The sequence below is a fragment of the Mustela nigripes genome, chromosome 5 (genome assembly GCF_022355385.1).
Source record: "Mustela nigripes isolate SB6536 chromosome 5, MUSNIG.SB6536, whole genome shotgun sequence".
Taxonomy (NCBI): domain Eukaryota; kingdom Metazoa; phylum Chordata; class Mammalia; order Carnivora; family Mustelidae; genus Mustela; species Mustela nigripes.
Window position 1 is genome coordinate 7,711,998 of NC_081561.1, and position 21,348 is coordinate 7,733,345.

The 21,348-nt window shown below is 39.7% G+C and overlaps 1 protein-coding gene and 1 non-coding gene across 2 annotated transcripts in view; both read left to right on the forward strand.

Moving 5' to 3' along the window:
• SNRNP48 (small nuclear ribonucleoprotein U11/U12 subunit 48) overlaps positions 1-5,115 on the forward strand; it is an 18,540-nt gene extending 13,425 nt beyond the window's left edge. Inside the window, exons 7-9 of the mRNA XM_059401619.1 lie at positions 1,252-1,337; positions 1,739-1,903; positions 4,120-5,115. Coding sequence (XP_059257602.1) covers positions 1,252-1,337; positions 1,739-1,903; positions 4,120-4,168 — 300 coding nt within the window. The 3' untranslated portion in view covers positions 4,169-5,115. The remainder of the gene's footprint in view (positions 1-1,251; positions 1,338-1,738; positions 1,904-4,119) is intronic.
• An 895-nt stretch (positions 5,116-6,010) lies between these two features.
• Positions 6,011-6,118, forward strand: LOC132018875 (U6 spliceosomal RNA). The gene has a single exon (XR_009404649.1). It is a non-coding gene; the product is annotated as a U6 spliceosomal RNA (small nuclear RNA).
• The last annotated feature ends 15,230 nt before the right edge of the window (positions 6,119-21,348 follow it).

Sequence of the window (21,348 nt, forward strand, 5' to 3'; positions counted from 1 at the left end):
TTCTTTTTTTTTTTTTTTTTTTTTTTTTTAAAGATTTTATTTATTCATTTGACAGACAGAGATCACAAGTAGGCAGAGAGAGAGGAAGGGAAGCAGGCTCCCTGCCAAGCAGAGAGCCTGACTCGGGGCTTGATCCAGGACTCTGGGATCATGATCTGAGCTGAAGGCAGAGGTTTTAACCCACTGAGCCACCGAGGTGTCCCTCCCCCGTACTTTCTTAAAACACTTCCTCAGTAGGCATGAGGGAAGTGTAAGCTATTTTGGTTTCATCTGTGCTCCCAGGTGACCAGCCCTATGCTTGTTGTTTGCATGGATAAATAGGAAAGAAGAAACTTGCAAGTTGTTCTGAGAAATTAGGGGTTTGTATAGTCTGTTAGGAAAGTATCTGTGAAGTGACTGAGATGTTTTGTATTTTATCGGTCAAATAGGAAAGAAGAAACTTGCAAGTTGTTCTGAGAAATTAGGGGTTTGTATAGTCTGTTAGGAAAGTATCTGTGAAGTGACTGAGATGTTTTGTATTTTATCGGTCATCTTGACTTAATTATAAAATTAAAAAAAATTTTAATTGTAAATAATATCAAATATACAAATAAGTTGCAAAACTAAAAATAGTATAAAGAACTCCTGAATATCCTTTACCCAGATCACCTGTTGTTAACATTTTGTCCCATTTGCTTGTCATTTGTACTCTGTACGTTTTTCTCTTTTGATCTGTAACTGTACATTATTTTTTTTCTAAACTATTTGAGAGGAAGTTATCCCTTGATCATTTGTCACTAAATACTTAGTATGTACTTCTTTTTTTTTTTTTTTTTTTAAAGGTTTTGTTTATTTATTTGACAGAGATCACTGGTAGGCAGAGAGGCAGGTGAGGGCGGTTGTAGAAAGCAGGCTTCCTACTGAGCAGAGAGCCTGATGTGGGGCTTGATCCTAGGGCTCTGGGATCATGACCTGAGCTGAAGGCAGAGGCTTTAACCACTGAGCCACCCAGGCGCCCCTAGTATATACTTCTTAAGAACAGGGATAGTTTCCCTAACATAATCATAATATGGTGGTCGACTAGTGAGTTTATCAATAATTACAGTACTTTCATCTACCATTCATATTCCAATTTGACCATTGACTTTTTTATGTTCTCTAAACTGCTTATGTCCCATAGTCCATTCTGATTGTTAATAGTGATTTTTCTAGCTTTGTATAATTTTTTGAAAAACCTTTCTTATCTGAAATTGGGTGCTTCTCTCCCCTCAGGTGATTCGGGATGTCATAAATGTGCACATGGAAGAACTCAGTAGTCATTGGCAAGAAGAGCAAAGAGCGGAGGATGATGCTGAAAAGTATGTCATGGTGTTTACTGGTGAAAATACTCTCTTTTTAATCTGTTACATTATAATTATTTAACTAAATTTTAGCCTTTCCAAGACCATTAATAATAGCACATCATAATTCATTAAAATGCTGAAATTGTTCCATGTTGTCGTTGCTAAAGATTATTATACCAGAGTTTTTCTGTTGACATAGCTCTTTGACAGTTTTGTAGAGACATATATATTAGTGAGATAGAAAAGACATAAAACACAAGGGCTATATTTCCTTGCCCTCTCATATAGAATGTAAGGTTATACCTATTTATATTGACTCAATCATTGTTCTGATACAGAGTATTCAACTTTAAGTTAGTGGGTCTGTGTGTGTTTGGTGGAGACTAGTGGTTAAAACTAACTGTTCTCTGTTTCAGGAATGAAGAAAGACGATCAGCTTCAGTAGATTCCCGGCAGTCTGGTGGAAGTTACTTGGATGCTGAGTATTCACGACATAGAAAGGATCGGAGTAGGAGCCCACATAAACGGAAAAGAAATAAAGATAAGGATAAAAACTGGGACTCGAGAAGAAGGAAGGACAGGTAAGTCTTAACACTGCATCATCTGATGTTGAATTGTTTACTCTTGAAAGGTAAATAGATCCTTTTGTTGTAGACAATGTTGAAAAAATGAGTTGTAAGAGTAAATTACAGTAAGGAGAGTAAGTTATTCGTGAGAATTCTTATCATTTGATTTTAGTTCAAGTAACCATAGCTCTGGTGGCATAGTTCTCTATATGCCTGATTCGATATGGGTTTCCCTCTTTTAATCCTTGTTTCCTAGCAAGGACATAGGGAAGTAATGTCTAGGTAGGAAGGTATGTAGGAAGTTAACTCTATAAATTAGGTGTTTGCCTAGATCTTTTTTTTCTGCTCCTTCCTCCTTTTTCTTGTCATTTCTTTCTCCTGCTAATTCTTGAGTTAAAGGGTCTCTAGGGTCAGAGAGAAGATCCAAGCTTTAATATCAAGTCAGTTTTGTCCTTGTTAATATCACTGATAGAATTTTGACAACTGGAAAGTTATGAACTAATGGTAAAATAATAAATTTATATCACTTGCAATCTATTCCAGTAGTCCAGCTGCTTACAGGGCATCTGCATGGATCTCAGTGTTAGTCAGAACTCTTTCTCATACTGACCTCTTTCCCCAGCATTCCCTATTCTGGTTAATGGGACAGACATCATCTATTCACCTAAGCCAGAAATCATGGAGTTATTTTAGTTGCTCCTTTTTTATTCCCGCCATCTGGTTAGTTCCTCATTTCCATCAATTCTACCTGAAGATACCTTTACGTGCACCTCCTTAATGCTGTCCACCTGGGAAATAATAGTTTTCGTAAGTGTTCTAACCATTTGTAACCTTGTGCCATGTGGAGTCATCCCTGCTTTACTGCCTGAGTGAATTTTCACTCTTACAACTCTTCAGGAGCAAAATCCACATTGTTTAGAATGGCCCACAAGACCACCAGCTTCAGGGCTTTTGGCTACCCATCTTTGTTTTTGCCACCAGCCCATGAAATTATGCTTTAGCTAGCCTGAATTGCTTAAATAGTTTCTCATCTGTACGTGCCACATTTATGCCTTTCTGTGTCAGGCTCTGCTGCCTAATTTTTATTTTTAAAGCCTGCTTGGTCTTTTAAGACCCAGCTTAGTCATTTCCATGAAACCTCTTATCACTCATTGAGGCAGAGCTAATCTCTCTGATTTTGTCAGCATTCCGCCTACCACATATTTTTTATTGAACTTAAGTTATTACTCTCCCTAGTAGACTGAGCTCCTTGAAGGCAAGTCCATGTCTGATTTAGTAGTATATGCACAGTATTTGTCTAATAATAGCTTCTCAAATGGTATCTTGTCCCTCTCCAGGGCCACTGGTGATTATGAATTAGTAATGCTTATTGATTTAATAATTTTGTTCATGATACTGTCCTTCAGTTCATAAGCTTAAAGCTGACTGTGATTTAGCCCTTTTATAAAAATGAAATATTTCCTTAGTAATCCCTTTGATTCATATAATGAATGATATTTTTTAATAATTATATACAGATTAACTTAATTATCAGAGTTATTACGCTCTTTTACTACTTTCTGGTTTGTTAATGCTTCTTCCATTGAAGTAATTTTTGGCATCTCTGAACAGTTTTTATTGACTTAAATCCATTAGCTTCAAATGTAAACATGAGATAATTTGCTTTTAGAGAGGATATATTTAAAGTCTAAATAGTATTAGTGGGAAATACTTCTCAAAAGTACAGGGTTGGTCTTAATGAATAGCAACCAGCATAAGGATATCAGACAATTTTTGAATTCCGTCTATGACTTTATGACTTCAATATTTTATTTGGAATAAATTCTCTGGTCCTCATACATATGTATGTATATATATATATATATTCAAAGTCAATTTTAAAGCAGAATTCTAAAATGCAGTTTAAAAAAAATTCTCATTTTGCCTATCCCCATGTCAATTTTGTCCTTTAGTTTTAATGATCCATTTTCCATATTTACTCTTAAAAGAAATTCCTGTTTAGTGTATCTGTTTGTCTTAGTTGGCAGAGCATGTGACTCTTGATTCCAGGCTCATGATTTCAAACCCCACAATGAGGGTAGAGCTTCCTTAGTTAAAACAAGTATTCTTTAGTTCTGACTGTATCTTTTAACTTGTTCTGAAGTACATTACTGGTGAATCACTATTTTAAAATTCTGATATTAAGATGTCCATCATTTGTAATACCTTTTTTTCTACTCCTGTCATTTCAGGGATGGGGAAAGACATCATAGTCATAAAAGAAGAAAGCAAAAAATATAATGAGGTATTGGTGCGTGTATTAATTATGCTTATGTCATGATAACCAGTATGACAGCATTTTAATTACAATTTCTTTGAGTAGAAGAATGTTTATATGACTTGTTTAGTGCTCAGATCATTAATTTTCAGTAAGTACTTATGTTTCACACCATGAGTATACTATTAGTCCTTTAACTTTGTTTTGCTTATATTTTAATAGATGATTGCTTCCTATTACAGATTTTGTTTCATTCTTTGTGATAATTTATGTATCAGAAAATTCTTTAAAGTCAGTACTTAAACTGTATAAATAGTACACGAACACATTCTCATTTTTAAAAATGAGACCTTATAGCTAAGGTTAACAGCCCCTTGGAACCACAATCTATAATTCCTGTGGCCACCTCAGTAACTACGACTTAACCACTGCACCGGTGAAATATAGTAGGGAAAAAACCACCTAAATATCTGTCAGGAGGGGAATGGCCTGGTTAAATAAAATATGGTATAGTCATGTGATAGATTACTATATTGGATTTAAAAGAAATAAACTTTATAATAACATGGATAGATCTCAGAAACATAATGCTAAGTGAAAATAGCTAACTGCAGAAAAATGTATACAAGTTATATTTACGTACAATATAATACTGTACATTTTCTGTGACCATGTATGTATGTAAATATATTTTTAAAGCTTCAGAAGGACCAATACCAATCTCATAACAATAATTATTTGTGGAAGGAGGTATGGATGGGAGAGATATGGAATGAAAACCAGGATTGAGAGATGGTCAGAGAAAACTTCAGCTTTATCCACAATATGTTAAGTTTTTAAAGGCATTCATTTTTCACTTGTTAATTAAAAGTAGATTTTAATTAAAATTAAAAATATACTGTCATTTTCTTTTATGTAAATCATCTTTATTGAGGTACTGTTTATATAAAATAAAATGCACCCATTTTAAGTGTACGTTTCATTTGATTTTGACCAACTTAGACCCAAGCCGATGAAGTCGTCCCTGTGATCAAGATAGAGAACATTTCCATCATGCCCCAAAATTCTCATATACCCCTTTTACCAATTTCTCTAGGCAACCAAGATATGGTTTTTGTTGCTGTTGACTAGATGTATCTTTTTCAGAATTCATATAAATGGAATACTATAATATGTACTTTCTTCCACCCCACGTATTTTTGAGATTGACCCATGTTTTGTGTGTCAGTTGTCTCCTCCTTTTTGTTTGTAGTATATTTTGTTGTATGATAGGTCACTCAGGTGAAAGTTGGCCATTAAATGTTAATTACCTCCTGTCTAGTTAACAATATTTGGAATCTTAAAAACTCAGGGTGAAGATTCCAAGGTGGGTTTCAATAGAAATGAAACTTAAAATAAGTAACCAACAGTGACAGAAAGGTTGACTGGCTTTAGATCAGAATGGCTCTTGGGCTTTAGGTATAAAAAAACAGCTCTCAGATTTATAAGTTGGAAATCTTAACAGTTTACCTGCCAATACAAAATCTTACTACTGCTATTGTACTTGATTTCTAAATATATAAAAATTCAGATTTAAAAATCTTAAGGACTTTGGTGTTACATAATGGGGAACCATGCGGAATCGCTGCTTTTGTAGGTCAAAAACTATTTGAATTCATCAGCAGTTTTATATGTTGTAACTTAATTTATTGTTTTGTTTTTCAATGTGATTTCAATGATTTTGCTGAGTGGAAGAAACTAAAAAGTGAGATTGAAAGGCATACTTGGGTTTTCAGTAGAAGAGAGAAATAAGTGGAAAGAAGTATGTTGGTCAACTTAACGAAAAATAGAATAGGTGGCAAAAGGAGATCATCTAACCGGAGTGCTCGCTTCAGCAGTGTAGGCACCAGAATTGGGAGGGTACAGGGAAGATGAGCATGGCTCCCGCGCAAGGATGAGAAGTAAAATGTAACCAGAGTTCTTTACGGATTTTTAAGTATAATACCAGCTACTGCAAACTATCCAATAAAATAGATTTAGATGAAAAGAGGCTTTGTTTGACACTTGCACATATTAATTTTCTATGCTTATCTATTTGAGTTTTAGACTCCTTCACTGGTTTATGAGCTCTTTGAGAGAAGGTTTTATATCTTTATCAGTATAACCCCCATGCCTAGCACAACAGCTGTCAATTTATCATTTTAAATTTTGGCAGAAGGATTTGCAAGCCCCTGTCACTTAACATCTAATTTTTGATTCACAAAATATTGATATTTATAAGTACTATAACTGCTGTCCATCTTATCCATATTAAATCCTACCTCAGGTGGCACCTTCATGCCTACATTTATGATCTACTGGCCATAAACAATTTTCTCTGCTGAACTCTTTTAAAAGCACTAAGGATAGTTAACATTCATTGAGCACTTACTATGTAGCAGGCCAAACTTTTTAAAAATATACATATAGAAAGTATACATAGCAACATTTACCATTTTAGCTATTTTTAAGTACATAGTTCAGTGGCATTAGTAATCACTTTGTTGTACAACCATCCCCACTATACATCACCAGAATGTTTTCATCATCCCAAACTGTATCTGTTTCTACCCATTAAACAGCAGCTCTCCATTTACCCCTTCCCTCAGCCCTTGGTAATCACGACTTCACTTTCTGTCTCTATGAATTTGACTATTCTAGGGACCTCATAGAAGTGGAATCAGAAGTGTGTGTGTGTGTGTGTGTGCGCGCGCGTGAGCGTGTGCTTGTGGTTTATTTTACTCAGTGTTTTCAAGGTTCATCCATCTTGTAGCATGTATCAAATTCATTTCTTTTAAGGCTGAATAATACTCCATTGTGTATATATTCCATATCTGTTCGTCCATTCATCTGTCGGTGGGCATTTGGATTATTTCCAACTTTTGGCTGTTGTGAATATGCTGTACAGAGATCTGTTTGAGTGCCTGTCTTCACTTCTTGTGGATGTCTAGAATTGGAATCGTTCGGTCGTAAGGGAACTCTGGGTTTCGTATTTTGAGAAACCTTCATAGTGTTTTCCACAGGGCTTATACATTTTACATTTCTATCAGCAGTGCAGCAGGGATACAGTTTCTCTATGTCTTTGGCAATACTTGGTATATTCTGGTGTTTTTTTATGTGTGTTTTTGGTAATAGCCATTCTTATGGGTGTGAAGTGGTATCTATTTGTGGTTTTGATGAGCTCTTTGTAATAAACATATTTAGTTGTCAGGAAACACTCTGAGGTGTAAAGACTAGTATTTTCACTAGTATTTTCTTCAATGAAGAAATTGAGGCTCAAGGAACTAAATAACTTGCTCTCGTTCTCAAAGGGAGTCTTGGTACTCTTGCCCCAGGGCTCGTGCTCTTTCAGTAGGTCCCTCTTGTATTATAATTACTTACTCACAATTGTTTGTGTCTCCAGCTAGGTTTTAAAATTTTTTGAAAGTAAGATATGTTTATCTGAGTCCCCAGAGTGCTTAGTATAATTCCTTGAATGATGTAGGTGATAAATGTTTATGGATAAGAAAATTCAGGCATAAAAATGCTTAATTATCTTCCTAACATCATACAAACAGTGCAAACAAAGATTGGAATTAGAGCCCCTGCTCTTAACAACTATACAGACATTTATTTATTTATAAGGGTGTTTTTGTTTTGTTTTGTTCTTTTGTAAGTAATCTCTACACCTGTCATGGGGCTTGTACTCACCCCAAGATCAAGAGCTGCATGTTCACTGAGCCAGCCGGCGCCCCTATATAAACTTTTATTAACTGTGGACACATTTGGATAGACTTATATCGTGGTATTGTCTACCATTTCATAACAATCTCTGCATTATCCACCAAGTTTTCTGAACTCCTTTATAAAATCTGAAAAAATGAATGTTTCCCACCTATCATTTTGTTAAATTCAAACTGATTCATAAATGAACTTGCCTTCTGTCTGGATACCTATTAATTATATACTAAAGTTCATTGCAGTGATCAATTTTACGTTTCACATGAAGACCTAAAAATCAAAATCTCACAGTACCTTGTGAAAGATTTTATTGATTTATTTATTTGTCAGAGAGAGAGAGAGAGAGAGTGCACAAGCAGGCAGAGTGGCAGGCAAAGGCCGAGAGAGAAGCAGGCTCCCTGCCAAGCAAGGAGCTGGATTCGGGACTCGATCCCAGGACCCTGGGATCATGACCTGAACTGAAGACAGCAGCTTAACCGAGTGAGCCACGCAGGCACCCCAAAATCTCACAGTACCTTCAAAATTAAGAGTGACCGTTAAATGTGAGGTTTTTGGAAGAATCTTAGCCAACATAAGGAAGTTGGAAGCAGCTGAGGAAAAATTGAAACCTGCTCTGCCCTCCTGCCCACTGCCTCCTATCTCTCCTACTCTTAAAGAGGATGTGGCTACGGTTTTTTAATCTGCCACAGAACAGCACTTACGCTGAAGTTTAAAGGAGAGGCATTTGCAAGCAAAGAGAAGTTAAGGCAACTTCTCAAATATTTATAGACTCGTCTTGGTTGCTTTAATTTACATGTCAAGGTGGCTACTGTGCAGAGCCCAGGACACTGATTACATGCAATGGGAAACTGAACCTGTCACTCAGATTTATGAATAAGATCAGTGATCTCCAAGTCTTTGTCACTGTGGAGTAAGGCTGATGGGGTAATCTTGAGCCTTTTAGTGAAAGTTAGTTGTCAAATGGCAAATTTTACATAAAATGTTTTAAGTTGGCTTTGAAAAAAAAATTTAAACCTATATATTATGTTGCACAGAAATATTAATACCATGAAAGTGTGTGTAAGGTCTTTACTCCTATCTTTGAGGACACTTTGTTTTTATGTTTAGCGAATTTCTGTAGGTCCAAGAGTTCTGGTGTGAAGCTTTGTTGCATTGAGTGTAAAAAAACAAAATCTATTTGTAGTTTTTGAGTATGTTTATGAGGTTGATTTCTTTTTATGTAGCCTGCTTTTGAGTTGTTATAACTAAGCCAGCAGGTGTGTTAATTATGAAACTAAATCTCACTTACTAGATTTGCAGTTGTACTTCCTACTCTGGTCATAGATTTGGGAGTTTGGTCTCCTGGAAAGTCCTCACAGCTTTTGGATATTTGGATTGACACAGGTAATTTCTATTGCTCCTTTTCAGGAAAGAAAAAATGTAAGATTTGTCAGATTCAAGGGGCTGCAAGTTGGATTCATCTTTACTAAGCAAGTTGAGTCAGTTTTCCATCCGAAAAACCCAGTATGGTCACCTAAGAGAAAGGATGCCATCATAAAATAGAATATAAACTTCAAACTTACTTTTAGTCCTTTGGCGTAGTAATAAAAGGCAGGAAGCACTTCCAGTTTAAAAAGTCGCTAGGAGCCTAGGGGGCTCAGATGGTTCAGCATCTGCCTTCCGCGGAGGTCATGATCTCCAGGTCCTGGGATCCAGCCCTGTGTCAGGCTCCCAGCTCACTGGGGAGTCTGCTTCTCCCTCTCCTTTTGCCTCTCCCCTCGCTTATGCTCTCTCCGTCAGACGAATTAAAAATAAAATAAAATGTTGCTATACACAGCATCTGGACAATGCTAAATTAAGGAAGACTGCAGGCCCCCGAGAGGCCATGCCTTCTGAGGATCATACCTTGTGTTTGGGGTTGGGTTGCTGGAGTGCTATGTTTATGAGGCTAATTTCCCATAATCATGGAACTTTGGTAACCCATGTTTTTCCTCCAGCTCCAAGGCATGATTCCTCTTCTAGAATGAGAAGGCTAATTAAGGGGAGCTTTGAGGATTCCAGAGAGTTGAAGCATGAGCCTGGGCTTTTATTAGCTAAACAATATGCTCCCAAGGATCAAGGTGAGGTTTAGAGATCATGGATGTGACTTGCCTCACACAGTGTTTGATCGATAGCAAGTACTAAATACCTGCCATTATTATTTATAACACACTTGTGAATATTTTCTTTCTGCTCTGCCTTCTACATTGGACCCTCCTAGATACCTGTCTCATGCCCTCAGAGAATTCTGTCCTGCTGTAATGTTAGCACACAAGCCATACATCCTGGAGGGCTCTGTAGAGAAGCGTTTATAGGGAAGTGCTTCACATTCCCTATCTCCAGGGCATGTACACAGCTGCACGCACCTGAATGGCTGACCAGCATAAAAATACTGAAATACCTCTTAAATACCTACAGCAAAGGACTGAAGGGACAACAGGGCAAGTTCACAATTACGGTGGAGATTTCAACACTTGTGCCTTATCAATACATAGTGTGAGCAGATAGCACTTCAAGAAAGAAGTGTTGCACAAGTGACATTTGTAGAACACTCCACCTGGACGACCAGAAGAATATTCTCTTCATACACACTTGTGATAGTGACCAAATGGGCCATAAAACAACTTTGATGCATTGGAGAGGATTGAAATCATACAAAGTATTCCTCTGAACACAAAAGAAACTAGAAACCAGTCCCAAACAGCTTCACTGGTAAGTTCTACCAAATATGTAGGGAGGACTAATACCAATTCTTCACAAACCCAGATAATAGAAGAGGGAGGGAACTCCCAGCTGTGCTCTTGATCCCAAAACCAAAGATCTTATAAGTAAACTTTAGACCAACAGAGCTCATGAACATAGATACCTTAACAAAAATTTGGCAATGTTTTACAAACAAATCCAGCAACACATTAAAAAAAAAATGACTTATGATCATATACGTTTTATTCCAGGAATTCAAGATGATATAACATTAAACATCAGGGTAATTCACCATGTTGATGAAGAAAAATCCTGTGATCCTCCATAGATTCAGGAAAAGCATATGATTAAAATTCAATACTGTTCATGGTTTAAAAACAAAAACAAAATACTCAGCATCTAGCAATGGAAGGAAACCTCAACCCAGTAAGGGACATCTACAAAAAATCTGGAGCTGGGGCACCTGGGTGGCTCAGTTGGTTAAGCAGCTGCCTTTGGCTCAGGTCATGATCCCAGCGCCCTGGGATCGAGTCCCGCATTGGGCTTCTTGCTGGGCAGGGAGCCTGCTTCTCCCTCTGCCTCTGCCTGCCATTCTGTCTGCTTGTGCTCGCTCTCTCTCCCTCTCTCTCTCTCTCTCTGACAAATAAATAAATAAATAATATTTTTAAAAAAAATCTGGAGCTAAGATTGTATTTAACAGTGGAAGAGTGAATCATTTCTTCTGATTGGGAACAAGGCAAAGCTGTCTGCTTTGCCACTTCTGTTCAACATTGTACCAAGGTCCTAATTTGTACAATAATGCAATGAAAAGAAAATGTATAGATTGGAAAGTAATACTGTCTTTAATCACAGATGACATAATCATCTGTGTAGAAGATCCTAAAGAATTTACCAAAAAACCAATTAAAACTAATAAATTTAGCAATATACAATATTTACCAATATACAGAAATCTTATAATTTTTATATGCTAGTAATGAAAATTGGAACAAGCATCAAAGAACATAAAATATATAGCGGAAAATTGAACAAAACACATGCAGGACCTGTACACTGAACACTATAAATCTTGCTGAGAGAAATTAAAGAAGATTTAAATAAATGAAGAGAGATGTCACACCCACCAATCAGAACACTCTTTTTAAGGCACCAATTCTCATTAGATGGAACAACAGATTCTATGCAATTGCAATAAATTACCAGCAGGCCCTCCTAAAAAAAATGGCATAATATATTTTTTATTGTAAGATATGCATAACATTGACCATTTTAACCATTTTTAGATGTACAAGTCCGTGGCATTGAGTCCATTCACATTGCTGTGCAACTCCCACCACCATCTATCTCTAGAACTTTCTCATCTCCCCAAACCCATTAAACAACTCCCCATTTCCCCTCTTCTAGGCCCTGGCAACCACCATTTCATTTTCCATGAATTGGGCTACTCCAGGAACCTCGTATAAGTGGAACCATAAAATATTTGTACTTTTGTGTTTGGCTTTATTGCACTTAGCATAATGTCCTGAAGGTTCATCTATGTTGCAGCCTGCCAGCAGACCGGCTGGCCTGCGTTCTGTGTTTCTTTGTACCTTTCCTTTCCCTACCCACTTCTCCTTCCCTCCCTCTCTTCCACCTACCCTTCCTTCCTGCCTGCCTGCCTACCTGCCTTTGACAGACTGATTTAAAAATTATATGCAAATGCAGTGGACGTAACCAGAACCTTTTAGGAGGAAAAAGAACAAAGTTGGAAGACTTACACTACCTGATTTCAAGACTTATTGGGAAGTTACAGTAACCATGACAGAGTGGTATTAGCAAAAGGATAGACATGTAAATGAGTAAAACAGAAGAACAAATCCAGAAGTAAATGCACAGCTGTGTGATCAGTTGATTTTTGACAAGCCGCGAGGTGATTCAATGAGGAAAGGATGGCACTAATACGCCGGAGCAACATGGTATGCATAGGAAATTCAAGGAACCTCAAGTTTTACCTCAAGTCATACACCGGCATCAACCCGAAGATAATCATAAACTAATTACATGTAAAAGCTGAAGTAAAATTTCTAAAAGAGAACATAGCAGAAGTTGTTTGTGACCTTGGGTTAGGCAAAGATTTCTTAAACATTACACATAAAAGAGAAAACCACTAAGTTGGATTTCATCAAATTGAACTCTTGTGGGCGCCTGGGTGGCTCAGTGGGTTAAAGCCTCTGCCTTCGGCTCAGGTCATGATCCCAGGGTCCTGGGATCGAGTCCCGCATCGGGCTCTCTGCTCAGCTCTGCCCTGTTTCCCCCCTCTCTCTGTCTGCCTCTCTGCCTACTTGTAATCTCTGTCTGTCAGATAAATAAATAAAATCTTTTAAAAAAAATTGAACTTTAGCTCTTTACAAGACATTGTTAAGGCAAACCGTAGAATGGGAGTAAGTATGCACAAAGCATGTAGCAGACAAAGGACAGATCTAGAATACATAACTCTTAAAACAACCTCCCAAAAATGGACAAAAGATCTGAGTAGGTACTCAAGGGAAGATATATGGATGGTAAATAAGCACATGAAAAGAAACTCAACAGAATTACTAAGGGAGATGCAAACTAAAACCACAATGAAGTAACACTGCGCATCCCAGAATGGCTCAAAGTGACAGACTGATACTACCAAGTGTTGGTGAGAATGCAGAACAACCAGAATTATCGTTTATTGCTGGCAGGACTGTATCATTGTACAACCACTTTAGAAAACTTTGTGATTTTTTTCTTTAATTTTAAAGTTTAACATACCATACAATCCAGCAGCATTTCTCCCAAGCTATTCCTAGATTGCCTCTGTGTTACCAAAGGTAAAAGGAAACATGTCCGCACTCTGACTTGCCCACAAATATTTAAGCAGCTTTATTCATAGTAGACCCAAAGCAGGAACAACTGAAATGCCCATCAGCTGGTGAATGCATAGACAAATTATCTATCCATCCAGTGGGATACCACTCAGCCATAGAAAGGAGTGAACTATTGAAACAGCAATGGATGAATCCCAAAAACATGTTAAGGGAAAGAAGCCACACATAAAGGACTATATACTGTGTGATTTCACTTACATACAATTGTAGAAAAGGTAAAACCTAGTGACAAATCAGTGGTTGGTAGGGATTGGGGAGTGAGGAGAGGGAGCTATAAAGTAACACAAAGAAGCTTTCTAGGACGATGGAAGTGTTCTATACCACTATTGAGCTGGTTGCAAGACTGAATACATTTGTTAAAACTTACCAAATCATACACCTAAGATGGGTGAGTTTTATTATAGTAAAATTATACCTCAGCAATGAAAAAAGAACAAAAGGAAAGAGAGAATAAAGAATATGATGGCTTCTTCCCTCCAGGAACTCCTCTATGTAGGGAGTCAAGATAGCCTGGAAAAAAAAACTTAAGACAATGAATGATTAGGAGTCCGGTATAATTCACTTGAACATGTTCTATCACACCCGGCATTGGTCGTTGTAAACCCATGCTCTGGGCTGGTGATCAGTAATGCTTGGCCGTGCCATGGCAATGAGGGAAGCAAATCCAGCTTCCTTCAAGGAAGTAATTTAAAACGGAGGCTTTCTCCTTAACAAGTCAGCGTGGACCTTCCCATCTTTTATCTATCTGGAAGGACTCTGGATTCTGCCCTGTGTAAGGCAGCTGGGAGCAACTGTCCTTTAACTGGAACGCACTGTGTCTAGTCTGGTCTTGGGAATATGAAAGAAACAAGACTTTAGGGTGATCATTGGGAGAATAAAAGCCAACACCTGGGAAGTACCCGAAGGTTGAGAGTAAACGGGAATACATAGACTGCAGAGTATTTGTGGACATATCCCTGTGGGTCATGGGTTTGGAGTAGCAGATTATTGGAGATGAAGTACTAAACCTAGTGGTTCTGATAATAATCCTAAAGAAGCAGGAGATGAACTCAGACCAAATGGAAAGGGTTCGAATTTGAGATAGATGCTGAGTCCTGAAGAGGGGAAAGGAAAGACTTTTCTCCCTCTTACAGAAGATCCATGTGGACAACCTACTTAAACACATAACAGCAACCCCACCTCCCCCCAAAAAATACTGCTACAGGTTTAAAGAGTTTGATTTCTTCGGAGAAAAAGTAGAAATTTGGAGCGAAGGAGGCAAAATTGATAGCTTTGTTGAATTATGGTTTCATGAAGCATAGCTACACTTCCCATAATTTTTTTGCCAAGTTAGAGTGTGACTATATACACAAGGCAAGTTATTCCATGAGATGCATGAAAAAAGGTTCTGCACCTTAGTTCATTTTATGAGAGTTATCATTAAAGGTGATGATTGGGGTGGTCAACAGCTGGGGAGGCTGTGCACATGGTGAAGGGGTCGGGGATGTGTAGGAGTTCTGTACCTTCGCTCCATTTTGCTGTGAGCCAAAAGTATTCTAAAAAATAAAATTGGGGTGCCTGGGTGGCTCAGTGGGTTAAGCCTCTGCCTTCGGCTCAGGTCATGATCCCAGGGTTCTGGGATCAAGCCCCGCATCGGGCTCCCTGCTCAGCGGGAAGCCTGCTTCCCCCTCTCTCTTTCTGCCTGCCTCTCTACTTGTGATCTCTGTCAAATAAATAAATAAAATCTTTAAAAAAAAATAAATGAAGTCTATTTGGGGGGCGCCTGGGTGGCTCAGTTGTTAAGTGTCTGCCTTCAGCTCAGGTCATGATATCAGGGTCCTGGGGTTGAGCCCTGCGTCGGATGGGAAGCCTGTTTCTCCCTCTCTCACTGCCCCTGCTTGTGTGCCCTCTCTTACTGTGTCACTCTCTGACAAATAAATAAATAAAATACTTAAAAAACTAAAGTCTGGGGCTCCTGGGTGGCTCAGTGGATTAGGACGCTGCCTTCGGCTCAGGTCATGCATGATCTCAGGGTTCTGGGATCGAGCCCCGCATCGGGCTCTCTGCTCAGCAGGGAGCCTGCTTCCTCCTCTCTCTCTGCCTGCTTGTCATCTCTCTCTGTCAAATAAATAAATAAAATCTTTTTAAATAAATAAAATAAAGTCTATTTTTTAAAAAAAGATTATCGGAAAATGTGGCTTTGTTTGACAGGGTAAGAATCGAGATTTGGAATTTTCAAAAAATTCTAGGAGGTCAGAGTTTTCTGGGTAATAAGTGACAGTGAAAGGGGCGGTGTGCCCACATTTTTCTGGCTCCAGACTGGCTTCTGTTTAAATGGAAGCACATTCGAAGGCAAAGTGAAGAAGCAAGTCTAGATTTCAGAGCATCGGCTTTTCTGAATTAGGAAAAGCCGGGGAGTTGGATTCTCTGATGAAGGGAATAGCTGCTCCCATTTCCCTGCCATTCTCCTCCTGCCTTACCTGTCTCCTTGTCAGTGTGGGGCCGGAGGGGGTTGAGCAGCACAAGGCATCATCCGGGTGCCTGAGGGAATTGATGGAGGGACGGGGGCACGGGGGAGTGAACAGCAGCTGACCCCCTCTCAGAGAGCAGGCAGGACAGGCAAGCCTCCAGACTTGGCATCCCTTAGAGGGGGGCGTGCAGGTGTTAACCAGGAAGCTGCAAGGAACTCTTCAGTTCCCCGAAAATTCTTTAGCTGTGGAACATTCCAGAAATGATGTCAGGAACGTCACTGAGACATAACATCTAGACCGGAGGTGGCAGCTGGTCACAGAAGCAATGACACTGCACTCATAACAGCTGTCATTTTCTGGACACCTGTACTGTCTGAGTTCAGTGCACCTGCCAAGCATCATTTCACGGCATCTCCACAACACCCAGGTCTTGACTCCAGAGCCTGCGGGCTGCACTCTTGGCAGCTCAGACTGCATTCTTTGGTGAGAAAGAAAGAGGGAGGGACGCCCGGGTGGCTCAGTCACTTAAGCATCTACCTTTGGCTCAGATCATGATCCCAGAATCCAGGGATCAAGTCCTGTGTGGGTCTCTCTGCTCAGTGGGGAGTCTGCTTCTCCGTCTGCCTGCTGCTCCCTCTGCTTGTGCTCTCTCTCTGACAAATAAATACATAAAATCTTAAAAAAAAAAAAAAAAAAACGTAAGAAAGAAAGAGGGAAACGTGTGTGTCCAGCCCTTGTAAGAATTTTTGCCCAGAAATGCAGAACTAGCAAGGACTTCCTGCCACGGTGATGCAGTGGGGGCAGCCAGGCTAGCTGACTGTTCTGCGGTGTCCGCAGTCTATGCCCGTGTTTTCTCTTCTGACCTCATATGTTTGTGAGGTGCTGGAGGATGTAGGCTCAGTCCCCATTTTAGAGGTGAGAACACTGAGGCCAGGGAAGATAGGAGCTCACCGAGAATCATGCAAAGGTGTGACCTGATGACCAGGGCACAGATGTGTCACCTAGTCCCTGCACTCCCCACATGGATCCCAGTGGAGGCATCTTTTTTTTTTTTTTTAATTTTTCTCCAAAGATTTTATTTTTCAGGAATCTCTATACCTAACGTGGGGTTCGAACTTAAAACCCTGAGATCAACAGTCCTATGCTCCACCGACAAAGGCAGCCAGGCATCTCCCAGTGAAGGCTTCTTAGCAGAAGGGTGAGATGTTGTCCCCTTTACCTCTGAGGTGAGTCGGGCAGGTGATGCTTAGATGAACCCCTGGTCTCCTCACCTGCTTGTAGAAACAGATGTCACCAGTCTTGAAATGGTTCATGGGAAGCAAAAGTAAAGCATTTCAGAAAAGTTCTGAGATTTCTAGGACTTTGTTGGCTTAATTAATCATTAAGAAGGGGCAGTGTATTTGCAGGGAAATAAAGCTTTTCAGTGAATCTACTGCAAAAGTCATAAAGGCAACTGTCTTCGTTGAAAGGAGCATTCTTTTACTTTATCTGGGAGTTTCACTTCCTCGGCTGCTTTGCAAACCAGCTCCTTCAAAAAAAACATCTGTCTTATTGCTGGGTAGATAATAGTGGGAATCATTCTGGTGTGGGGACGAAAGTCACCCAGAAGAAAAGAAACAGGTTAGCATTCCCGTTTTATTTGACTCTTTCCTATGGGAAGAAGGAAGGCATATATCAGTTTGCATTGTGTGTTTCTAGCTGGAAATGTACTGGGCACTTCCTAGGTGACAGGCACAGTGCTAGGCTCTTTAGCGAAGTTCCCTGGGAGGGGGGGGGTGGTTACTCATTCTACTCTCCCAGTTGTTTGTTTTCCTGCACTAAGAGCTGTGCTTCTGGGTCCCAGCAAGAGTTAACGAGGTGGCAGGCAGCCAGTCCTAGGGTCACACGTGAGTGTGGCCTCAGCAGACCTCCCAGGCAGGGAGCAGGGCGTGGATTCTGTAGGGGTGGTTCTTGGGGAGATTTCGTGGTGTTTCCTGAGCCAGGAGCATGTCTGGAGCTTTCTCATCACCAAGTCTCCAGATCTTTGTCCCTCAGAAGCTTCCAGACTCCCAGCTCCTGGTTGGGACAGAGGCGGCAGTTTGAAGGTCTCAGGTGTTGCTGTGGGATTTGTTCCTAAAAGCCCAGCCTAGGTCCAAGTCCTCCAGCCCTTCCACTGGTTTTGTGAGCTCCTAATCTCTTAATGAACACACTTTGAGGCTGTTCAGGCTGCGGGAACAGAATATCATAGGCCGGCTGACTTCTACAACAGACATTTAGTTCTCAGAGTTCTGGAGGCTGGGAAGTCCAAGACCAAGTGCCAGCACGTTTGGTGTCAGTGAAAGCTTACTTCCTGGTTCGTAGACAGCTGTCTTCTCACATGGTAGAAGGTGCGAGCAGAGTGCACCACTCTCACGACCTAATCACCTCCCAAGGCCCCACCTCCCAATACCATCACATTGGGGGTGAGGTGTAAACATACACACGTTGTGGGCGACACAGACGCTCCATCTACAGCAGGCGTCTTGTGACTGAGGCTTTCTAGACTTGAAATGTGGCAGCTTCCCTCTCTTGAGTGGCCAAGAGGCTGCCTGTTTTTGTTGTCTGTGAACTAAGAATGTTTTTTACATTTTTAAATGATTGGGAGAGAAATCAAAAGAAGAAGAATATTTCATGACACATGAAAATCATATAAAATTCAAATTTCAGTGTCCATAACGGTTTCTTGGCTCACCGTTGCCCCTGATGGTTTTACATATTGTCCACGGCTGCGTGGGAACTAGACTTGCGACCGAGACAGGTCACCCAAAACACTCACTATCTGCCCTTTTTTTGCAGAAAGTTTGCCCACTCCTCCTCAAAAAGGCTGAGTTTTGTTTTCTTTTCTAAAAGAGTGACTAATCGTGTGTGTGTGTGTGTGTCTGTGTTCTAAAATAAGCAACGGCATCTTCCAACGTTCCTTTTGACTAGTGTCTGGATGTCTGCGTAGTGTATTCCTATAATCCTAACGCTCTTATGGGGTCAGCCTCAGGGATGAGACCCTGAGCCCCATGCTCAGAAGGGGAACCTGTGCTTGGGGTTCTATACTCTGTCATTGCCATTCTGAAATTCTTAACAGCTATTTTATCTTTGAGTTTGTGTCTTTTTGTGGGGTTCTTTGGGACCCTGGAGCACGTGATAGTGTTTAGAGCCTTGGTCCCCATGTGGTCTCTGTCACCTCCCGTCTTGCTAGGACAGCCCCTCACGCCCGTCCTGGCCCTATGGGGGCTTGGATGCATTCACCTCAGTGTTCCTACCAGTCAGCGCTTGACCTGTGACCATCCTCACTCCTGGAGGAAGCATGACATTGGAAGCAAATAAAAACAACCTTGACAGGTCAAGAAAGAGATCATGAAAGAGGAAAAAAATCATTTTTGTTTTCCCACTCTATGGACAAGGAGCTCTGCATTTTTATTTTTCTCAGGGTCCTACAAATGATGTAGCTGCTCTGCTCTTATGACTCATAGCCTAGTGGTTTTATTAAATATAAGGAACTATTTGTCCAAATTAGAGAATGTTGTAGCACATAAAACAGGAGATAAATTATACTTGTTTTTGCTCTTTTATGTCCATTCCCAATATTAGCATTTTAAAATAATCACTCTTTTGATTTACTAACATTCCTTAATATTTATTTGGCAATGAATAAAGGCATTCATGAGCAAATGAAAGACTAACATCAAAAGTTAGAAATTTTCCTTTGGTTGCAGAGTTCAGTCATATTACAGATACTTAATAAATGTTTCTTCTTATGGTCTTTCCATTCAATAATGATCAAGTGTTGTATGACTTTACTATTTTGAGAAAAAAATGCAGAGAAGTTTAAAAATACTTAGTTTTGATTAAATGAATTATGCATAACTTAAAGGGCAATTTTTAAAATTTTTTAATTATTATTTTTATTTTATTATTCTGTGCCCAGCCTGGAGCCCAACTTGGGGCTTGAACTCACAACCCTGAGATCAGGACCTGAACTGAGATTATGAGTTGGACACTTAACTCACTGAGCCACACAGGCACCCTAGCAATTATTTTTAATAACAGTTTTGGTATGTTACAGATCAAATAAATGTTTCAAACAGGAGCATAGTGGGTTTACACATTTATATAATAATCCTTCAGAATCTCATTGTCACAAAGCCCCCAAAGCAATTCTGATGAAAAAGCCTGATCATTCACTGGTTTATTGGATGACATTGAAGAACTACTGCTCGATCCACAAATCATCGGCCTAAAGCCATCACTGTATTGCTTTTGTTTTTGTTTTTTAAATTTACATATAATGTATTATTTGCTTCAGGGGTACAGGTCTGTGGATGGTCAGGCTTACACATTTCAGAACACTCTCCATAGTATATACCCTCCCCAATGTCCATGACCCAGCCACCCCAACCTCCAGCAACCCTTAGTTTGTTTCCTGAGATTGTCTCTTATGGTGTGTCTCCCTTCCTGCTACCATCTTGTTTCATTTTTTCCCTCCCTTCTTCCCATGACCCTCCACCCTGCCTCTCAAATTCCTCATATCAGGGAGATCATATGATAGGTCTTTCTCTGATTGACTTATTTTGCTCAGCATAATACCCTCCAATTCCATCTACATCATTGCAAATGGCAAGAGTTTATTTCTTTTGATGGCTGCATAGTATTCCATTGTATATATGTACCAGATCTTCTTTATCCATTCATTTGTTGGTGGATGTCTAGGATCTTTCCATAGTTTGGCTATTGTGGACATTGCTGCTATGAACATTCAGGTGCAAGTGCCCCTTTGGATTATTACATTTATATCTTTAGGGTAAATACCCAGTAGTGCAATTGCTGGGTCATAGGGTAGCTCTGTTTTCAACTTTTTGGAGAACCTCCATGCTGTTTTCCAGAGTGCCTGCACCAGCTTGCATTTCCACCAACAGTGTAAGGAGGGTTCCCCTTTCTCCGCATCCTCGTCAGCATCTGTCGTTTCTTGACTTGTTAATTTTAGCCATTCTGACTGCTGTAAGGTGGTATCTCACTGTGGTTTTGATTTGTATTTCCCTGATGCCGAGTGATGTTGAGCACTTTTTCATGTGTCTGTTGGCCATTTGGATGTCTTCTTTGCAGAAATGTCTGTTCATGTCTTCTGCCCATTTCTGGATTGGACTATTTGTTCTTTGGATGTTGAGTTTGATAAATTCTTTATAGATATTGGATACTAGCCCTTTATCTGATATGTCATTTGCAAATATTTTCTCCCATTCTGCCAGTTGTCTTTTGGTTTTGTTGATTGTTTCCTTTGCTGTGCAAAAGCTTTTGTTCTTGATGAAGTCCCAATAGTTCATTTTTGCTCTTGCTTCCCTTGCCTTTGGTGATGTTTCTAGGAAGAAATTGCTGCAGCTGTCGAAGAGGTTG